A 22,350-nucleotide genomic window follows, 5' to 3' on the forward strand; every position below is an offset into this window, starting at 1 on the left:
CTTTGAAAATGTGACTAAACGATTGGAAAACTTACTTTTTTAAAAATCTTTATTCTTTATTTAAGATCTGTCCCAAGAAGGACAAATATTAAATTATATGGTAGCATTGAAATGATTGAACAATCATGCGTTCTGTCATGATGGTTGTGACGTCATTAAGCTAGATCGCTGAGCTATGGGAAAACTTTCTAATGAAGAGTTTTTAAGATACCGAGATTTTTGTATAGCTTATAACTATAACTTGGTATCTGAACACGGGTTTCATTAAACAGATTGTACTCGACTACTTACTACTACTCGACTATATTTGTTTCCGCCCTGCAGGTGCATAGATATTAACGCTAACGCTTGTTAAAAGTACTTTAATGCTAGTGTCTACTCATTGCTTCTAATCCGAATTCCCCCTCACCCCCCTCTGCTAGATGCCAAAGTTTGTACAACATGCAACAAGAATTTTGACAAAAAGAGCATGAAACATTTTTGGGGCTAAATCAGAGCATACGAGCACGAGTGCTCGTAGAGTTGTGCTGCTCCTGACTGCTCTTTGGATTTTGTGTTGGTGCACTGCGGTTGACAGGGCAACAATGTGAGGGTCCTGGCTGAGCTGTGGTTACTCCTTCGATTTCGAGTGTTCCCATTCTGAGCGTGTGTGCGTATGCAAATTAGTTGTGACAGCTTTCAAAAAGTTCAACTCGGAGTTGGTGATGCCAGGAAGTTTGTGCTTGTTGTGCTTCATGCTCCTCACATTGACAGCTCGGGTCGGTCCGGTTCGGTTCGGTTCGGAGCTGAGTCGAGTCGAGTCGAGCAAGTGCGAGGCGAGTTCAAAACGTTCAAAGTTCATAAACAACCCACAACACTCATCCACACCCATTCGCACTCATCCGCACTCATAGAGCAATGCATTTTTGAGCTATGCAAGCGCACAAAATGTTGACAAGCATTTCAATAGATTGGGTTGAGTTGGTTGGGGTTCGGGTTGGGTTGGGTTGGTTAGAACCAGCGTAAGGGTAAGGGTTAGGGCTGCGGTTGTCTGTGCCCCCCGGGCATGCAAGCGTTTTTGATATGGTAATGCGGCAATGCGTGTGTGGAATGTTCCATTATTAGATTTTTCGTCAGTCAGAGCAGTCAGCAAGGATGTCGGGTAGGGGTGCGGGTTTGGGAGCGACTGTTTGGCTGACGACTTCGAGAGTGCCATAAAGTAGTAATACTAATTAAGTTGTGTATTATGCATGGCTGTGCAAGACAGGGGGACGGGATGGGACGGGATGGGACGGGACGGGACGGGACGACGAGTGCATGGCGTACAATGTGACGAGCAACGACTTGGAAGAGTGCTGCAGGCAATCACAAGAAGGACGACTGACTCGCTAAGGGTGCGCTCTATGTTGTGGTTTTACTCTCGAGTTGAGTGAGTAGTTGACATCGTTTAGTAAGAGGATGTTGTGTAGACAGAACAATGCAGCGGCAGGTGTTGGATGGAGATGTTGTTGTTGTTATTGTTATTTGCCAGATTGAAAGCAGTTCCTTGCCTTCAGATGCTATCGATAGGGGAGGGTGGGGGGCGGCACAGAACTAGACTATCAACGTGGATTCGAGATTAGAAAATAAGAAAATACACATGCAACTGCAAAATGGAGGTTGACAGAGAAGAAGCCAAATCGAAGGTAAAGAAAGGAAGGCGGAATCGGAAGAAATAGCTCGGTATGAGAGGATTCACGGAAATGAATTAAAATCAAACAAAAGACTAGAGAGTACTGCCGTGAAGGGAAGGATATGAGAAGAAAACCAAATGCATAGTTTCTTTATACATGTCCATGTAAGCTATACAATAATTCAGCCATTAATTAAATTTAATTGCAGGTTAAATGGGGTCTTAGTGGCTGGAGGGTATCAAATGAAGTAAAGTCTAAGTTCAACGACTCTATGTGCTCTTGGAAATGCTAATTGCATTTTTATTTTCTATATGCTCTGAAGAAGCAATGAAATTGTAAACTGGAAGAAAGGAGTCTCTGCTAAAAACTGAGATGTTGGAATAGCTTTGAAGACTAGGTTTCAGTGGATGAAAGTTCATTGTGCACTTAAACATTGCCAATGAGAATACTTTCCATATGTTGTTGTCAATAGTCAAGAGATATAAAGAAGTTGAAAACTGAGAGCAAGGAGAGATGTTGGAATAGCTTTGAAGACTGAAATCTTGGACTTAATTATTGCCAATGAGAATACTTTCCATATCCAAATAGTCAAGAGATATAAAGAAGTTGAAAACTGAGAACAAGGAGAGATTTTGGAATAGCTTTGAAGACTGAAATCTTGGACAAGAAAGGATTGCTTGACTTAATTCATTTAGGTTTGGTAACACACGATTAGAGAGGGCCATCAAATGAAGTGAAAATGCATTGTGGACTTAAACATTGGCAATGTAGATATCTACTTTCCATATACTCTGAAGACTTAATGAAGCCTGAAACTAGAACTAAAGAGTATCTCAAAACTTTGCCATGTTCGCTGGAAACAATTGTTGGGGAAACTTTTAAAGAACTGAGAAGAAATGAGGAGTAGTGTAGAGTAGACTTAAACATTGCCATTGCAAATACTTTCCATATCCAAATAGACTGAAGACCTAATGAAGCTTGAAACTAGAACGAAAGAGGGTCTGAACAATGAGTGTAAAAACTTGAAAAGTCCTGAGAAGGAAGAGTAATTTTGTAGATTGGAGTTTTGGCTAAGAAAGAATACCACTCTGAAGACTTGATTTAATGTTCAGCTAACTATCTCTATCTCAGATTGTATATTTTTTTTTTGATGGGGAGTTCATAACGCACTCTTCTCTTTAGCGAAGACTTACCTCGCCTTGCCATGCGCTTTGAATTGTGCCACCTCAGCATAGCGTCGGCCCAGCGGCGCCTCTTGGGGACTCAGCAGCGCATCACAGTGCATTAGTCCCACACCAGCAACAGCAACAGGAGCAGCTGTGGTCTGGTCCATGGGCAGACTCATGCCCTTGAGCAATTGGGCCACAGTGGGCAAGTTATCGACACACTTCAATTGTTCATCGGCGGAGCGATTTGCATAATTTTTTAACTGTTCGCGCAGCGAGTAATCAACCGAACTGGAGCAGGAGTTGGACGACACGGAGGAGGGGGAGGTGCATGTGGACGAGTGCATGGCAGCCAGCTCCTCATCCTCGCACTCACCGTCGCCCTCGCCATCACCAGGGTGTGCATTGCCATTGCGCAGATCCTGATAGGCAGCATGTGCGTCCTCCGAGCTGCTGCTGCTGCTGGTGCTGGTTGTGGTGTTGGTGTTGGTGGAGCTGCCCAAGCTAGACTGATTGCTCTGGCTGGTCGTTGTGGACACACAGCTGTCCATGCTGGCAATCGAATTGCGATTGCCATGCAAGTGTGTGACCTCGGCCAGATCCAGCTCGTTGGTATTTGCCTCTGCATCCGGCTGCTCGGCTTTGGCATGCGTCTGATCGTGGACTGAGTTGCTGCTGATGTTGCTGTTGTCATTATCTGTGCTGATGTCCACCTGCTGTGGCACAATGATGAGTGAGGTGCGTTTCCGCAACGCCTCGTCCTTGGCATTCATGTTCTGCTTGAGCGTCTTATCGGACTTGGTGTAGACAATGACCTCCACTTTGGAGGTGTCCATGTCGGCTGAGATGATTTGCTTCTCTTGCGGTTCGTGCGACATGCTGCAAGAAGTGGGAGGTTTTCGTTTTTGACTGTATAATGCTGTAAAGCTGTAACCTTCTGGAAAATTTATGCTACCAATTTGCAACTCAAATGGCGACATCAACGCCATCACCAGCGTCCCGTGCTTCTCAATGCCACAACTGTCGGGGGTTGTTCATAAAAAGACACACACACACACACACAGATGCACACAGTTGCACACACAGATACACACACAGTTACACACACAGTTACACACACACACACATGTGCGTCAATCAGTTTTATTGAATTCGACATTTAATACCAAGGCATTGGTGTCGCTTACCCACAGAATCTGCACCCGCACTTGCCTCCCCCTTCAGCCCATCCCAGACCAGACCAGACCAGCCCATATGGTCGCTTTTGATGTACTTCTGTGTGGGCTGCTGTTGCTCTTGCTCTTCTTGTTGTTGTTGTATTTGTATCTGTATCTGTATCGCATTTCCGACCACTCTATGCATGAATTTTAATTTAACGAGCATGTTGAGGCTTTTAAAATGTTATTACTAATAAAAAACAACAAAGCGTGCTGTTTGCCCGTATTATGTAACGCCTTTTCAGATCCCGATCCGACGACGTTTCCATCCAACGACACCTGCCAGCACAGTTTCCTTTCTGTATGTTTCATTGTTTCTTTGTTTTTTTTTTCGCCCTGGCTTTATGAACTTTGAACAATAATTTGTATGTCACTGCCTGTCTGCCCGTCTGCCCGTCTGTTTGTCTCTTTCTGCTCTGGGTGTTCATTTCATTTTCCTGAAAATACACTCCATATGTGCTGTTCGAATTGTAATATTTTATGGTCGCACGATTTGAATTTAAATCGCTCCACATAATGCGCACACATTCCCCGCACTCTGTCTTTATCCATATATACATATGTATATACTATATGCATCTAAGTATATAGAGTACATGCCTATATACAGATTTACTAATGTGCGACTACATATTTGGTTGCATTTCAGTAAACAGTTTTTTGTGATAAGCAATTAGAAACATTTGCCACTGTGCAGTGTTTTTTCTTTTTTTTTCTGTCGTCTGCACATCAAAGGGAACTGAAAAGAAACCCCCACAAAACAGAGAGCGGAAAAGAGAGAAGACGAGAAATGAAGAAAAACATAAAATGGAAAACAAAATAAAGCGGCGAACTCGCCCAGTATTTAAGTGGGTTTCATTTTGCGTTGTTGTGCTTGAGTGAATTTTTAATTTATTTATTTGTTGCCTTACAAGCTCACACACACACACACGCACACACACACATACACACACACACATACATACCCACAATATAAATGCTGCGGTTTCGTCATTTAGGAGAAGAACAAAAAAAAAGAGAAAAAAACTGTCCAGATCGAGACCCAGACGTCTCCGAATGTCTCGGTCTCTTGCTGAAATCTTCATGATTTGTCGCAGAATTTCCGTTTATCGTTTGTTATGCCTACATACATACATACTATACTTGTATGTATATACTTAGTACACTACTTATGTATATATGTATGCATGGGTAAACATATTCATGTCAGAGTTATGGACATTTCGTTAGAAATCTTGCCGCGTCACAAGTTTGTTTATGACCAGAAAAAGATTTACCCTGAAGTGGTGGCAAAAGAAATATGTATATACTCTATGTTTTAATATACTTCCCCAAATATCAAAGAGACAGCAATTCTATGCATTATTAAGTCGACTTTTTTTCCCCCATTTTTATTTATTACTGTGCTGATAAATACAAGTAAATGAAAATATCTGCTGTTAATTGAAATTTCGCAATCAACTTATAGAGAAGTGTTCTTCTCTTCTTATCAGCTGGACTGAAATGTTCAATCAATTAATTATTAGAAGGTTAGAAAGCTCGAAAAATTAACACGTCATGCTCATCAATGATCTTTTATTGGAATTTTTATAGTCCAAATAAAATATTCCTTATATTCTTTCCTATAGCTTGAAAGAACTTAGACTGCTATTACATTATTATATTACTGCTATTAAGTTAGATTCATTTATTATCTCACATACTCGACAATATATCCTTATCTTTCTAATTTACAAATTTTATGTTATACGAGATAAATGAATATTTTTTAAATATTTCTTTTCAGCTTGTCTGAAATGTTCAATCATTTAATTATTTGCCAGTTAGAAAGTTCGCAAAATTGACAAGACATTCTTATCAGTGATCTTTTTATACCCTGTACCCAAAGGGTACAAGGGTATATTAGTTTTGCGCGAGTGTACATGGAACACACAGAAGGAGGCGTGGCAGACCCCACAAAGTATATATATTCTTGATCAGCATGACAAGCCGAGTCGATATAGCCATGTCCGTCTGTCTGTATGAACGCAAGGATCTCAGAAAGTATAAGAGCTAGAATAACCAAACATGGTATACAGATTCTCCTGAGCTCACTTCATGTTCATTTTTCCCGATGCACCCTATTTGCAATTTTCTATAACTCCCTTAATTCTTGGAATTTTGAACTAAAATTTGGTAGACACATCCAGTTATCCAGATTATATATCCGTATACCAAGTTTCATTATGATAGGTTGATCAGAAAGAAAGTTATAGCCATATAACCAGGGCCAATGCACACATACATACATAAGTACAAGTACTCCAACACGAATAGACACGATTCTGATGTAAATGTATGTATGCATGTATGGAATATTGTATATTTAATTTAGTTAATTAATTAAATTAATTAAATTAAATTAATTAATTAATAAAATTATTTATTTTTTGGTGGGGTGGTACAGGGTATTTAAGAGTTGAGCCTGCTCGACTTTAGCATTCCTTTCTTGTTTTATTATAATTCTGGTTTTCCATATGAAGGAAAGTTTTGGCGCGACCTTCGTCTGTCTGTATGAACCTCTGTATTTCGAAAACGGCTCAAGCCACTTAAAACAAAATTGGTATGTAGACTCTCCTAGTCCCTGTGCAAGGCGAGTTTATTTTGTTTTAGTTCTTTTTTTTTAAATATTATATAATATTATATTTTATTCAAATTTATCTTTATCCTATGCATGTTTTTCAAATTTTGTATTAATATTTTTATTAAATTTAAGTCAAGCCCATTCCTGATACATTTTTTTCACGTGTATTGAAATGCTTGAAGACTATTTAATGTTTAGTGTAATCGAACTCCTGCTGCGTTATAAAGTAGTTCTGGCAAATGCTAGTCATACGTGGTATTTCGAAAAATTTCAATTCCGCAGCAGGTGATCTCAATTTTCAGCGCGTCATTTGCGAATGCATTCAACGATATACGAGTGCCCAGTATTTGTTTTTCTCTGCAGCTACACGTGTCTATTTGTCACCTTATCGTAGGAATACATATTTCCACAAATTATTGGCCTTGTTGTTGTACATTTGGTTGTTGTTGTTGTTATGCAATTGGCGTCGTGCTTTGGCAATTTATCAGGTAAGCATTGAAAGCGAGCCAGGCGAGAGAGTGTATTGCACTGAGAAACCTGAGCATGCCACAGACATTTTGCAATTAACATTGAATTCTCTTGTAACCTGAATCATTTGACAGCAACAACAACAATACAACAATGAAAGCAATCTACAATCTAATGAATGTAATGCATCAACAACGACCGACAGACCGACAGACCGACAGTCCGCCAGACTTGCAATATTGGGAGGTGTGTTTGACATATTTGTGAAATGAATGATTCAGTAGTGGATCGTCTCTGTTCTTTGAAATGTTCGCCTCCCCCACAAAGAATTTGTACGTATTGCATTTGCCAACCAATTTTTTGTTGGCAGTGCATAGTATGTACGTGTATATATTATTTATATATGTATGTATATGCAAAAATTGTACAAATACCGCTGCTTGTCTGCACGCCTGTTTATTATGCAAAGTGTGAAACGCAATTGTCAACAAATTGTCATCCAAAGTTGGGCCAGTTGAGCAGTTTTTCTAGCCAGAGTGGAGACGACGGGGCTCTGTTGACGATTCCGAGGCATCGTTCCGCACATTTATGGAGCGACTTTTGTCGTTTACATTTCAGTTATGGAGCCATTTGGCCATTGTTATTGTTCTTTCAGCTGACAATATTGTAGATTTCAAGGCCGAACAGCCACTTGGCAAGCGGACAATGTGCCGCAAGCATGCCCATTTAGTTTGACAAATGGATCAGGGGACAAACGGAGCAACTAAAACTATCGCCCGTCCGTTAAGTAAACAGTGAGTGGCAGGAAGATGAGCATATTTACATACGACTTGTAAGTGCCACAATCTCAGATTTGGCTCGAATCGCTTTTTCTTATTGCTTCTTGTATTCTTGCGCCTTCCACAAACAAGCATTCACTTGGCTTTAAATCGTGTATTATTAAGCTAAGTGCTGTTGAAGAATTGACGCATTATCTTTGGGAACATCAGTTCAAACTTTATTCTAGTAGTTACTAGAAAAAATAACATTACGATTACTGCTTATGATTCATGCATGACAACACACAATTTGGTTAGTTATGCCTTTTAAGCATGAATGCATTCGTTAGAGCTGATGATATATATTTGAATATTAAATAGATTTCAATCGTATAGCGCAAAGGCTATGCAATGATTCAGTTGATTCGTTGCAGATAGTACGAATATCTGTTCCTATTCAATTACTTTTATGAATGAATTTATTCTTGTAGTTACTAGAAAAACACTCTTGGCGATTATTGCTTGTGATTAATGAATAAGCACCTGAAGCCTGAATGCATGCTATGAATTAAATAGATTTGAATCATAGAGCGCAAATGATTCAGTTGATTCATTTCAGCATATACGAGCATTTTTTCCTATTTAATTACTTTTGTGAATGATTTCTTTACTTTTCGAAAGAATGGTTGAATAAATATGGTTTAAGGCTTTTCTCAGAGGGAACATCAAGTGATATTTGTATACTCGTTCGTATATTCTAATTGGAATATGCTCTTTCATTTTTGATTAATTTTATGAATCATTTGTTTTTATATAGAAAACAAAAGAAACATATATGCTAATGTTATTTGAATCATTTATTCAACCATCCCCAGCTATACTTAGCAGCGAACAGTGCCACAGAGAGTGGCTTTCAAATCCCTTGTCGCCCCATTCCCATCCCCATATATTGTAAGTGGAATGCAATAAAGTTTGACTTGCTCGTCCAAGTTATGCGTTCAAAAGTCAAAATACCATTTTTTAAAACATAACTTTTTTTTGTACACATACGAGTGTAGGTGTGTGTGTGTGGCACGTTTTGTGCCGCCTTTGTGTTTAGTAATTTTTCAATTTTGACTGGGCTTTGGGTCTTCGGTGTTATCGCCTGGGTGGATGGTTCGTTGGTTGGTTGGTTGTTGGCTTGCTTGTTACTACAAATTATCGGCAGCGAGTGTGGCGTGCGCTCGGCACGTGCTCGACGTTTTCCGCTGCAACGGGGATGACTGTGTTGCCTCCACCCCCAAACCCGTCCCGTCCCCACCACACCTCACCCGCCGAGACAACAGACTCTTACTGGCATGGGGCTTTAGTGTAATTGATTTCGTATTGTTGTTACGTATTGTGCACAGCGGCGGGTCCCCGTCCCCGTTCCCGTTCCCCGGCTCCAAATCTTTGACTCTGTCTGGTGGCAAAGAGTGATGCTGCTGGCAGTGCCTCGGACCGTAAACCGTGTAGACCATAGATTGTGGACCGTGTGCAATGAATGCGTTTGCTGCGTGCCACGCTTACTTTCCGAGCTTTGTTGTTTGTTGCTTGTAATTGCCCGTTGCTCGGGGATTTGCAGGTGTCTGGGCTGTTAGTCTGATCTGCTGTGTACGAGTACTGTTGTTGTTGTTGGTCTCTGCAGCCACCCTTGTCGTGGATTTTTGTCAACGCATTGACAACATTAGCAAATTGATTTCGACAATGTTCGCGATGACGACGTCAACATCAACATCAACAGCAACATCAACATCAACTTGGCATTGAGGCAAACGCGCTCCTTCCACTCACCATATCTCAGTATTTCAGCATTTCAGCTTTTCAGCTCACTAACCCACTCATTCAACTCTCAGCCGCCATTCCGGTATTCACAGCACATAACTCAAGGTCCCAGCATTTGATAGCTGCCCCCCCCTCCCCCTTCCACCCCCTCACCACTTCACTCCACTCCAGTTCCGTCCAAGTCAGTCCACCGCGTAGGCGTCAGTGTGGCCGATGGCCAACGAGCAGACAAAGTGGCGCATTACACACACACACACACATACATATTTAAGAAACTAAACCTAAACAACAAACTTAGCCAAAGTTATCTAAATAAATATGGCCTGTGACATGTGGCCATAAATTGTGTAAATCTTTTTAGTTTGGGCGGCGCATTTATTTATGTTGTTTTTTCTTTTTTTCGTTCACTCTAATTTTCAGTTTAGATTTTTGATTTCCGTTTTTACGAATTTTTAATTTGTGCGCCGGGACTTTTAAGTGGAATTTACAAATTGTTGGCATCAGTGAAGCGTTTTGCTGCAATTCGTTTGATTTGTGAACTGCGGAACGCTCCACAAGGTCTCTCAAGTATAGGAGTATACGAGTACTCGTATAGGGCCCTGAATTGTGGCATAGAATTCAATGTGCAGAGCCTCCAAACATGACGCGATGTGGAAATATCTCAATAATGTGGTTTTTTGATTGAGAGTCGAATTAACAGACACTCGTAATTGTAGTGCGTGTGGAACATAACTCATTATGATATTTCGAGCATTTCAAGTGTTCACAAATTATTAGAATATCTCTCTTTAGAGAAGCCCTAGAAGTACAATTTATGAAATCATGAATGCAACTCATTTAGAAAGTCCAAAACTCTGCAAACGTTTCTATATTTATGATGATATGCTTGTCAACGAATTTCAATTCATAAATAGAAAGCTAAACAGAAGTAATCGTCTCTATGACAGCTATATAGTGCACCGATTTTGATATACTATTAGATATAGGTTGCTTAACTCGCAATTAACCAATTTGTTTGCCATATCGTCAGAAGCAAACAAGTTTTTGGTATTAAGATGGATTTGTGCTCCCATCGTTCCTATCGAAGCTACATATATTTAATAACGAACTTATATATTTTTTGTAATAAACTTCATATGCATATAGAAAAGTCAAGTCGGCGTTCAGAAGTTTAGTGTTTCTAGCAGCTGCGGTTTAACATACATACAGCCAGCTGGTCAGGTCTATATCGATTCTTCCTATTGTGCAAAAGTAAATTTTTTAACTGCCTTTTTAAAAAAAAAAAAAAAACCAACGAATTTATTAAACATATCTTCAAAAGTACCTTTCCAAGTGCAAGTAAAATTGCCTTCCCATTTACGTTTATAAATCATGAAATGAATTAGTTTATATTCAAAATAGTGTCATGAAACACATTCTAAGCAGCTGATGAGTAATAACTTGCAATATTTTAGATCAATTATTAGACTGACTGTAAGGAAGGGGGTCCAATTATGAATAAGTTAACTGATACAGTTATGGGTTTGTGTTGCATTTTAAATTGGAGATGATATTTGTCCTATATGGGACAAACAGACTTTTCAAGTTGCGGCAAAAATGAAAAGTAGAAATTAGGAATAGATTTTTCATTTTTGTATTGTATCTATTATATCTTTCACAATGAACATTAACCATTTGAGCCCCTAAGTGGGAAAGCAAATTCGAGGTTTACAGATGAAGAGATTAGAATATACTGCGATTATTAGAAAAGACTAAATTGTATTGAATTTATTATAAATGCCACTTGTTTTTGTTTCTACAATTTTAAATATAGAACTCAGTTAAAAAAGAAACTACTGCTAATACGTGTATTTATCCAGAACTATTTAGTAAGTTATGTGATTGATGGCTGCAACATATGTTTGATTTCAATTTCGCAGAACTTTGAATGAGACCGATGGGCCTGGTTTGGTTAGAATTGATGGCAACAGTTAGATGTTTGTTTCTACAGTTACACCATAGGCCTCAAGATATACAATTATATATCCAAGAATACACATTTTGAGTCCGATTGGCACAACATATGATTCGAGATTCGCAGAATTTTGATCGAAATGGGTCGGCCTGCCAATATATTTGGGGGGAGAAGCTCTTTTTCAGGCCTCTGCTCCACAGATAACTCCTAAATATATAGTGTGTGCGTAGATCTGGGTGTACTCGTATGTGTGTATGTTTGCTGGTGTTTGGTTCGTTTGTGCAGCTGTTAGTCAATCGCTGGCATTTGTTGCAACAAGGGGAGCCGGTGAAAGGCGCTGTTAGAAACATTTTGTTGCAGCCAGCAAAGTGATGGCAGCAGCAGCAGCAACAGCAACAACAACAATAACAGTGCCACTGATTGCTTGAAAACATCAAGCAACGTTGGTTTAGGCGTTGAAATATTTATGATATTGAGATACAAATGCACAACAACGCTCATTGTTGTTGTTGTTGTTGTGCGCTTTGCATGGCCAGAGCTAACGTTGACTGACCATACAACTACAATGCGAAAAGTGCATAAAATGCGCAAATGAAATATGAAAGTGCAGCAACAACAACAACAAAACCTGCTAAACAACTTTTACGCTCTTGCCATGGTGGAACGCATGTGGATGCCATGCCTCAGTTGCAACAACAATGACAACAACAAATTAACATATGTATATAGCCAAAGCGAAATGCAAGCAACACGATATAGATGCAAGTGTGGGACGCTCCCCAACCACCTCGTCCCACCACCCTGCCCCACTCTACGGATCACCAATTATTATTAAATAGCAAAGGCATGTAAGCATCCAATAACTGCAGCTTTTTAGCACTATTTCTGAAAGGTATTCCCCATTTCCTTGGCATACTTGTGGAACAAATAATATCTGATTTAGATTTAAATAGAAAATAATCTGAAGTGACACCCGTTTAAGCCCTTCATTGTGAGATCTTTGCTTCTAATTAAAAGATATGGTTAGGTAGTTATTGCTTAAGCTTTGTACACGCCCCCACCTTTAGGCCTCTTAGGTTTTGGACCTGCTTGCAAACATAGCTGCTCTTACAATCTCTAGTCCTGTTGTATTAGTAAGATCGTCTCGGAAAGCAGTAAACCCAAGTCTACGTGTAACAGAGGAGGTGCTCCTCCTCTTCCTCATCTCTGCAGCTCACTCGATGTGATTTTAATAGGAAACAATATATAATTTCCTTAATTTTTTCGCTGCTCTAGGACTTATCAATTTCAAAAAAAAAAAAACGAATGTATGTATTTCAAATATTTAAAATTATTAATTATTAAATTTGCATAAATAAAGTAAGTTATTAACAAAGTATTGCAGTCAAAATACAGAAAAGTGCGAATTCTACAACACTGTAACAAAGCAGTGTTTTGATAACGATACTTGGCAACACTAAAAACTCCTGCCGCCTGTTTCAGCCGTTTAAGGCCTGTCGGTACTGGGGTGTAGAGAGTCAGGTAAGTCCCAACTGTAATATTTAAAAATAATTTTTAATATCGAATGACTTGGACAAATACGAACATCCATTTATAATAAAAGTATTAACTGATTTTAGTTCATTTAAATGCTTTTTTAGTTCCACAATTTGTAACAAATTTTGTTTATTTAAATGCTGAAATGCTTGAATTTATTTCACAAAAAAAGAAGAAAACTATTAAAGTTTGCACGGCAATCGGTCGGAGCCGTCAACAATAGTTTGGAAAAGAGCGCAGTCGTAAAAGTCATTCAACGAAATGCATTCGAAATGTTTAAAAATTCGTCAGACATAAAAGCTAATTTGCCAATCAGTGTGGGCTTATATTGATTTATAGCTCCGTAGTCTTACGCACAAACGAAAAGCCCCCCTAATAATGCATGAAAGTCAAAAATAAACAAAGATGTTGCATGCTACAAACGAATACCATTCGACTAGGTGATGCCCTGCAATCTTGTTGTATTAAATTACTTAATTGATTTTTCAAATTATTACATTGGAAAGGCTGAATAAATGATTAAGAAAAAACTGAAATATCGATATTTTCAACAATTAAAATCGATGTTATCTATTAATCGAGTTCACCAACGCGTATTTTTCGACCTATGTATCTCACTAATCAACCAATTTATATTTGAAATATCGACATCGATCAGCTTCTACATTCCGGATTCGTATTATCTAACCTACCGAGAGGAATGTTTGAATGACTATTAACAGGAATGACTTGTAGTCTGGAGTTGAAAGTTCATTAAACTGAGGAATCAACCGTCTGGTCCTACTTCCGATAGTGTCATACATTGGAGATCATTTATGAAAATTAAAATATTAATTGTATAGCATCGATTAAATAGATTTTTAATGGAATCGTTTCCAATTCTAACCATAGTTCGGTCGGGTCGGATCGGGACTGATTTGTGTATTCCCTAGATTGTCAGAAAACTAATTCAACCTTTGGGGAAGGGCAACAAATTGTCACTTTCGCGCCAAGCAATTTGCATATGAGTCCAACACCAAGCACACATTTTGAACTTAAAATCAGAATTTAAATGAAAAGACTTTTAAACTTTTTACGATGTTGCCGCCACTGCTGTTGTCGTTGTTGTTGTCAGTGTTGCTGTTATAGTTGTTGCCTACTTACATACATAGATATGTATGTATAAGTAGTATGTGCATAAATTAACATGAATGTTTGGCTCGGATCGATCGGTAGGTCAGTTGGAGCACCGTTAGAATCGCCTATAGCTGTCGCACATAAATCATGGGGCATAATTGAAAGCTACTCCGGAATGGAAATGGAAATGAAATGAAATCAAATGTTTTTCAATTTGCATGGCTCGTGGTGCATGATGCGTGATGCACGATGGTGGTGGCAGCTAGGGAGAGGAGGGATTTAAATATTTGAAAAACAAAATGAAAGCAAACAGCTCTTGTGTGTTTGTTGTTGATGTTGTTGTTGTTGCTCGCTCAGACTGTTCAGACTTTTGATTTCAAACGCAACGCTTACCAAAATATTTTTATTACAATATTTTTTTAAGTGTTTTACAAAGCCGTTTTTATGTTTGTTTTTTATTTATTTTTTTTTACACTTTTTTCTCCATTTTATTTTTACATCGGCTGCGTCGTCAACACACATGTACGTGGACGTAAAAACTTTGTTGACTTGTTGAATCATCGAGCGCTACATAAAAACCAATTTGAAAGAAATATGATGCACTCACACACACACACACACACACACACACACACACACATACACTCACACACACTCACAGTTACAATCCACAACAGCTGTTGCCAACGATGTTGCAATAATTATCAGACAGAGAGGCCGACCGACGCCGACACAGAAACGTTTTCAATCTTTTTTTTCTTCTTTTTTGTTGTTTCCTTGTTGTTGTTGTTGCTGTTGTTGTTATTGCCGTTGCCGGGGCCCAACACAACTGTAAAAGTTCAAATCCACATTCATTTGCAACGCTGCGTGGAATGCGCGAGAGCGCCAACATCATCGAAGCCGGAGCGCCAGCATCGACCAAAGCGCGTCAACTATGCGCGCATGCCGTTGCCTCTCTCCCGCTCTCTCTCCCTCTCTCTCTCCGCCACTATCACTCTTTCTCTCCAGCTCCGTCTCTGCACATTGCGCAGCATAATCTGACTTGTGTGTGTGTGTGTGTGTGTGTGAAGCATGCGAAGCATGTGAAAGGGTCGCCAGCGGATCATGCGCACAATTACTTGCGAGCCAAACGGGCAGAGTTCTGCGATCAGGGGGCTGGCTGTGCAGGGATGGGCAGAAACGAGAACTCCAACTCGAGAAGTCAAGCTCATATGCGAACTCTCCTGCCCTGGGTGGGTTTATTAAGCTAAATATACATACATATGAGTGATGCTGAGGAAATATGTTGCAATCTTTTGTAAACTGTGCCCGTTTGCCAACCATGTTTGTAATAAATTACAAAACATTCGAGTTAATCGATAAATAAAATCATAGTCGTCGCCAAAGAAAGTCATATTACGTATCCGTCGAAAACATAAAATTGTAGACTAATGTTCAAAAAGATAATGTCTCAGTATTTTCTAAGCTATGCATGTTTATCCGCACAGTTGTTAAATAAAATCTTAGCCGTCTCCAGAGAAAGTAATATTACAAACCAATCGAAAATATAAAATTATGTATACAGCCGAACTTTTGATGTTCAAATACACAGCATTACAAATTGTTTGTATACGTATTAAACAGATCTTTATTTCGAATCTTTAAATATTAAGAAAATCATAGTCCCTAGAGAAAAGGCATGATTAGTATAACCAACGAAATTTTGATTTACAAATACACAACCTAAATATTTTATACTGAATTACTCGTAATATATTTATACATTTCCAATAAGAAAAGTAATGTTTGTTGAAACCAGAAAATCTCCACAAAGGAAGAAGGAAATTTTTTTGTATAGGTATTTCCAAAATATCCTTGTAATCAAATTTGTTTAATAATAATATATAACGTATATAGCTATCAGCCCTTTTCGTTAGTTTTTTTCAAATTTAAAATTTAAATACTATGCAACTTTAGTTCAGTAACACTACACTAAACACTAGACTAGGAATTTATCACAACAAAGAAAGAAAGTTAAACCATTAGGCCAGTAAATAGAAGAAAATATTGAATCTATTAATAGGCGGTGGAGAGATGTCTGCTTTAACATTGGACATTAAAATAGGGCATTGCTTGATAGACTTAACATAGTTCCTAAAATTGTATAGAAAGCATATTGGAAAATATGAATACTAATAGAATTATTTTGTTATTTAAATTTCGGAAAATTGCAGTCTTGGGAATATTTAAGCAATTATATACGAGATCAGCATTTTGGAGAAATGTCTATAAATATCTTAAGTTCTTCATGAAAAAATGAATGAAATAATTAGCATTTTCATAAAAGCAATGAACATATTTTGTGGTCTGTCCGACCGACTATATGGCCCTATTAGGCCCTAGAAAAGCAGACCAAATTTAGATTAGCCATAGTGGATTGTAAAATAAATAGGTCTTTCAAATATCTGGCATGTTTTGTTTAGTTTACAAGTTTAGAAAATTGTATTTAACATTTTAGATTTTTAAATACACTGTTTTAAGATTCAGCTTATCAGACAAAACTGACCATTGGCACTACTCTATTTTTTTAAAGATATTGAATCCATCGCTGGCTCATACAACCTTTGATCGAGTCTAGAGGTAAAAAAAAGCGGACACCACTATTCTAATAATCTAATATATAGACATCAAGCTTTGATAGCTACATCAGTTTCAGGCATAATATCAGTTCGGAAGATGCTCTGCTCTCGTTACGTTTACCTTCCACAACATCTTGCAACACCCTGGGGCCCGTGTGGGGCATATCTGATTACAGTTTGAATGCCTGCAATGAACCAGAAAATTTCTTTGTACTCTCATGTAAAGTGCTCGGAGCCGAGGTTCGTGCTGCGGGCGCATCCAATGGCTGGATAGATGGTTGGCTAACTGGCTGGATGGCTGGTTGGCTGGCTGACTGGCTCTGCAGGGAGCAGTGGAGGGAGCGAGGGAGGGGGAGGAGAGGGGCGGAGTGAACAATCAGGCCGGACATGGGCGCACAGGCAAGCAGCTGAACAGGTGCTGTCAATGCTATTGCCTCTTCTTTGTCTGCTGTGCTTTGTCAGTTATTTTTTTTCTTTTTCATTTTTCGTTTCTTGCTTTTGTTGTTGTTTCATTTGCTGCGCTGCTTTGGCAGCAGAAAAAGTGCAAGAGCTGGCAAAGATTTGGTGCGATAGTAAACAACGAAAACGTGACTCTGGCAACAAGTATGTGAGTCGCGAGTCGTGGTCGCAGTGGAAGGAACTGCAGTGAAGTGCGGCAACGCAGCATGAAAGAAAAACTACGACAATTACAGTTATTTTATGAATTTGCAGAGCATAACCGAACGGTGAGCGGCGACAGCGGCCACTTCACTTTGCAAAGAGAGCGGAAATTTAATGAGGCGGCTGCCCGCCCAACTGCTCACTGGCTCCTGCTGCTCGCTGTTCGCTGGAGCTGTGACGCCTTTGTCGGAACTAGTTCAGCGTTTTCAAGCCACGCTGATGTTTTCATTATTGTGCTTCTTAGACAAACAACATTTAAAGCTATATGGAAACTATTCTTGAATTCACAATCAGTCTAGAGTCAAGACTTGTTAGTCCTTTTATCTATCTGGATGGATGCTTGAATTCAGGAAGGGCTGATCCCTTATCGCCAGGCAATACGTTTCTTTTTAATATTGTGGGACTCGACTGTGCCATTCTATCTTGTTTAAATTATCTCTATCAGTTATGTAAACGTAAGTTTCACACAAGCGAAGTTTTTAAAATCTCCACAAGGTCTCTTCATACCTATCTAAGCTGATTATAAAGCCTTCCTCAAATTTACAATATTTGCAGTCGAACCTCAACTCATTCTCGGACATGGCTAAAAGAAAACTTCTTGTAACTGGCTAATATACAAGAATAAGCCGTTCTGTATAATATAAAAAAAAACAAAAACATTTTGTTGCCAGTGGTTTCTAACCGTCTGACTATAGTTTGAATAAAAAGTTATTGCTAACTATGCTCGAAAATAGTTCAGAACTGTGGCCAGTGAAGAACAAAAACTGTAGCGGAGAAACGGTTCTATGTATAGTATTGTTTTTTCCTATGGTTCTGTTTTGAATCACATATTTAAGAGAGGTAATTTATTTATTTATTTCGTAAATAGTGCTGTAATGAAACAATATATTCCAAAAACCCCGCCTAGTAGTCCTGATTATAGAAATAATAATGTCTCCTGTATTACAGATTAAGCTATCAATTCAGTCTTTTAATTTCATTAGCAAAGACATTTCATTTAAAGTAATAAGCTATTAAAGTCGCTTTAAGTATCACATTGCTAGTTTCTATATAAGTTTAATGCCAGTTTTTTTTTCCTTAGTATAAAAAGTATTATAATAATATATCATAATTTTAGAAAAGTATTTTTTATTTCATTTAAATTTAAGTTTAAGATCGATTTAAACCAAACCATAATTACATAGTTGATCCATCTTTGCCAATTGGTTTGTTCAACTGTCTGTCTGTCGGTCTGTCTGTCTGTCCGCCCTTAAACAGCAGTCTAGAAGAGCTAGCGACAGCAATCTTTGCATAGACACTTCTTAGGCATTTAGGCACAACAAGTTTGTTTTATGCTTTCTTTATCGCATTAGTAATTGCCATAACATATACTTGTATATTTATTGGCTCTTCATAATTTTATATGTTTTTTTACACTTGCTTGCCCATTACCTAAAGAACTTATCGCTGGCCGCACAACTCCATTGCTGGTGCTATGCTGTTGACTGTGGCGGGTGATGCCACACTTTTGGTATGTGTGTTGTAATTGCAAGTTTGCCGCTGCCGTCGTCCCCACTGTCCCCATCGTCGCTGCTGCTGCATTTCATTAAATTTCTCCTGAGGCAGCGCCCCCACTTCTCCCACTGCCACTGCCACCGCCACCGCCCAATGCTCACAGCTGCCACAAGCGCTTTGTAATGATGCGTTTAGCTGATTATGAGGAGCACAGCTGCAGTTACTGCGGCTTTTACTGCTGCCTCCACTGCTACTGCTGCTGTTGCTGTTGTTGTTGTTGTTGTTGTAATTGGAAATGCCAAATTGGAGCAGTGGCAAGCAACTTTTGTGGTCATTTAGAGCAGCAGCAGCAACGCCATTTTTTTTATGAAATGCATCTAATGATGTTGCAAGCTAAAAAGGGAGTGTTGCTGGTGTGAGGTGAGGGGCAGGGGGGAGTGGGGTTGTCATCAGTTGAATGACCAGGGCGTGCGGCAAGTCATGCTGCTGAGATTGCTCAGCCACTACTAATCTGAGAAACGTCTAATTAAGTTTTTGGAGTAATGAAGTGCCAAAGATTGGGCTTGGAGGAACAGGTTTCATTAGTAACTGGAGAAGCTGTAAGGTGTTCGAAGGGAGGGCGGAGAAGGGGGGAAGGGGGTTTGTAGCGTGAATTTCAAAATTAATTGCATTTATTGAAGACCGAAGCTATCTACTTGGCAGTCTATTGAAATTTTGTTGTCGACATACAAACAACTTATTCGACATTCTCTTCATCTCTGCATTAAAAAAGGTGGCTTTCTAGAAAAACTAATGCATTCCTATGTCATATAGTCAACAGATTACGACAAAATATTTATAGTGATACTCTAGAAAGAACTTATAAATACCAATCTGTATGTGATGATATCGAAATAAACGTTTTTTCGTACTAAGAGAGGTTTTTTAGCCATCATGGTAGCTTTGTAATATAATTGAGCAATTTTGATAAAGCTTTGGAATATTATGGAGCGCTATGGAAATCTCATAAATACCAATTTGGATTTGAAATACACGTTTTACGTACTAAGAGTGCTTTTTGAACCGATCGTTCATATGATAACTAAGCAATCCTGATGAGGCTTTGGAATATTATGGGGCACTATGAAAAACTTGTTAATACCAATTTTAATGGCTCTATCGTAAGAAATAAAAAGTAGTGCTTCCAAGAGTGTTTCTCGATCCTTCCTATAGCAGTTAAATAAACTGTGTATACTCCTAGAAAAAACAAGATACCAAGTTCTCGGGCTGCATATGGATGGACTGACGAACACGTTTATATCAATAGGGGGTCTGCCACGCCTCCTTCTGTCTGTGAGACATATTTGAAGCTTAGTATACCCGTTCGAATTTTCGAAAGTTATACATACATCTGGGCACAGTATAGTAAGTTACTAAGTTAGTTGGTCGCATTTAGGTCACCTGTTTTAGCAGGTACAGTTGTGCTCGCTAAGCCTAGTCGGCCTTTTGTTTATTATTATTTTGGCCACAATTATCGACTTGTATGGCCGAGCGAATCCAAGGCCGATAGCCAATGAAGTTTTTGGACAAAACCAACTGTTGCTAAGGTTACTCCAATGGCCTAGTACTTCGTTTATTTTTCCACTCGACAAGCCTGGAACCATTGAAGTCCCCTCCCCCCACTCCACCGCCACAAAAACGGAGCTAGGAGGTATACTAAGCGCACGCATGCCGAGCGAATCAATCGCGAGGCAAGACGAAATGGAAATGGGAAATGGGAGCTTGGGGGCTCACTTGCCAGCATAATTCATTCCTCTATATGTATAGTGTGTATGTACATACATATATATGAGTATGTTCCTCCTATAATACACTCCAAGTGAAGTGAAGTGTGGCAACAATGTAATGGCAATGGCAGAAATGCTTGTCGTGCCGCCCGCCTGGTGCCACATTTTGTTGTGCCGCGCCATGTGGCATGTCAATATTTCTCCCATTTGCGGCAATTTCTTTTCCAGCTTTTATTTGTGTTTATTGTGTAGCAAAAGGTTAACACCAAAGCCCGCTCTCGCACCATTCCGCCACCCGCCACCGTCACCATTCGTTTAATTTTATTGCCTAATTTTCAACTTTGATTGCCCGCCGCACCACACCGTCCCTTCCGAAAAACCGCCCGCCCACCGCTTTCACGCCCGTTGACATTTCTTTGGCTGAGGTTTCTCACTTTCGCCTGCGCGCCTATTTAACTTTCAATTTGACTTCCTTCTGTCCAACCCTGCCGCCCTCCCTCTCCTCTTCTGCCCGCTTCTGATAATCAATTTTTATTTTTATTTTGCATTTTTATGCGGCAGCCACGGCCGTTGCGGCCGTTAATGGTGCGCGTCAGCGCCAGCGTCAGCTTCGACTACATCATGCGTTGGCCACGCCCCCTCTTAGTCTACTGCCCATAGCCCATGGCCCATGGCCCAAATGCATTAGGCTGCGTAATTGCTATCGCGTCCTTTTCACTTCTTCACTGAAATGTCAGCAGCAAGATTTCGGCAGAAGTGTGCGCTTTAAAACGATTATGCCGGGAATGGAGCGTGAGAAAGAAAGAAGAAAGAAAGCAACTAATTGAGACCCATTCCAATTGGTCGCTTTCGTCTATTCAACTATTTGACAATCGATGTTTGACAGACTATCTGCTAGGGTCATTGGATTGTTCAGTCTGTTGCTTTGTGCCTTCCCGTGTTCGACTGTATGAACGCAAGAAGCTCGGGAGCTATCAGAGCTAGAATCACCAATCTTGGTATACATGTAAAAGGTGGGTTTGTGTATCTATGTTCGATTCATTTTAATCTCTCGTCTTCCTAAAATTCGTAATCTGTTGTTCAAGCATAAGATAGAATAGGAGAAGGGTTTCAAAGCATAAAGAAATCAATAAGTGACCTATATTTTTAAATCTTTTGAAGGAACTTTTTATACAATCGAACTATATATATTAGTAATACATCATTTATTTCACAATTGAAATGCAATTTTTCCAATTTGTAATTGAATTAAATTTGTTATCACCAGGGAAGTGGCACCTACAAGTCAGGAATGAAATTTGGCAAGGAAATTTCAATCCATCTCACAGTCTACTTTAGCGAGCAATGTGTATAGTATTCGGTTTGATGTGTGATATTTGCTGAAGGCTCTATTGGTTCCATTAGTTCTTATAATTTGTTTTAACATATTTTTCGGGCATTACGTTAAGCAAAATTGTACAGCCTTCTTTGACTCAGTCTTATTAGACACTAAACTGTGACTATTTGAGTGCAAATTAAA

The 22,350-nt window shown here is 39.2% G+C and overlaps 1 protein-coding gene across 3 annotated transcripts in view; it reads right to left on the bottom strand.

The window, feature by feature from the left end:
* The window catches only part of LOC115629541 (protein sprint), a 155,559-nt gene that overhangs the window by 60,632 nt on the left and 72,577 nt on the right, over window positions 1–22,350 (bottom strand). The window contains exon 2 of one of the 3 annotated variants that reach the window (XM_030526021.1): window positions 2,846–3,697. The exons of the other annotated variants lie outside the window; for them this stretch is intronic. Within the exon in view, the coding sequence (XP_030381881.1) occupies window positions 2,846–3,696 (851 nt within the window). The 5' untranslated portion in view covers window position 3,697. The remainder of the gene's footprint in view (window positions 1–2,845; window positions 3,698–22,350) is intronic. 3 annotated transcript variants of the gene reach the window in all.

The sequence above is a fragment of the Scaptodrosophila lebanonensis genome, unplaced genomic scaffold, assembly GCF_003285725.1.
Source record: "Scaptodrosophila lebanonensis strain 11010-0011.00,11010-0021.00 unplaced genomic scaffold, SlebRS2 tig00000155-arrow-arrow-pilon, whole genome shotgun sequence".
Lineage (NCBI taxonomy): Eukaryota > Metazoa > Arthropoda > Insecta > Diptera > Drosophilidae > Scaptodrosophila > Scaptodrosophila lebanonensis.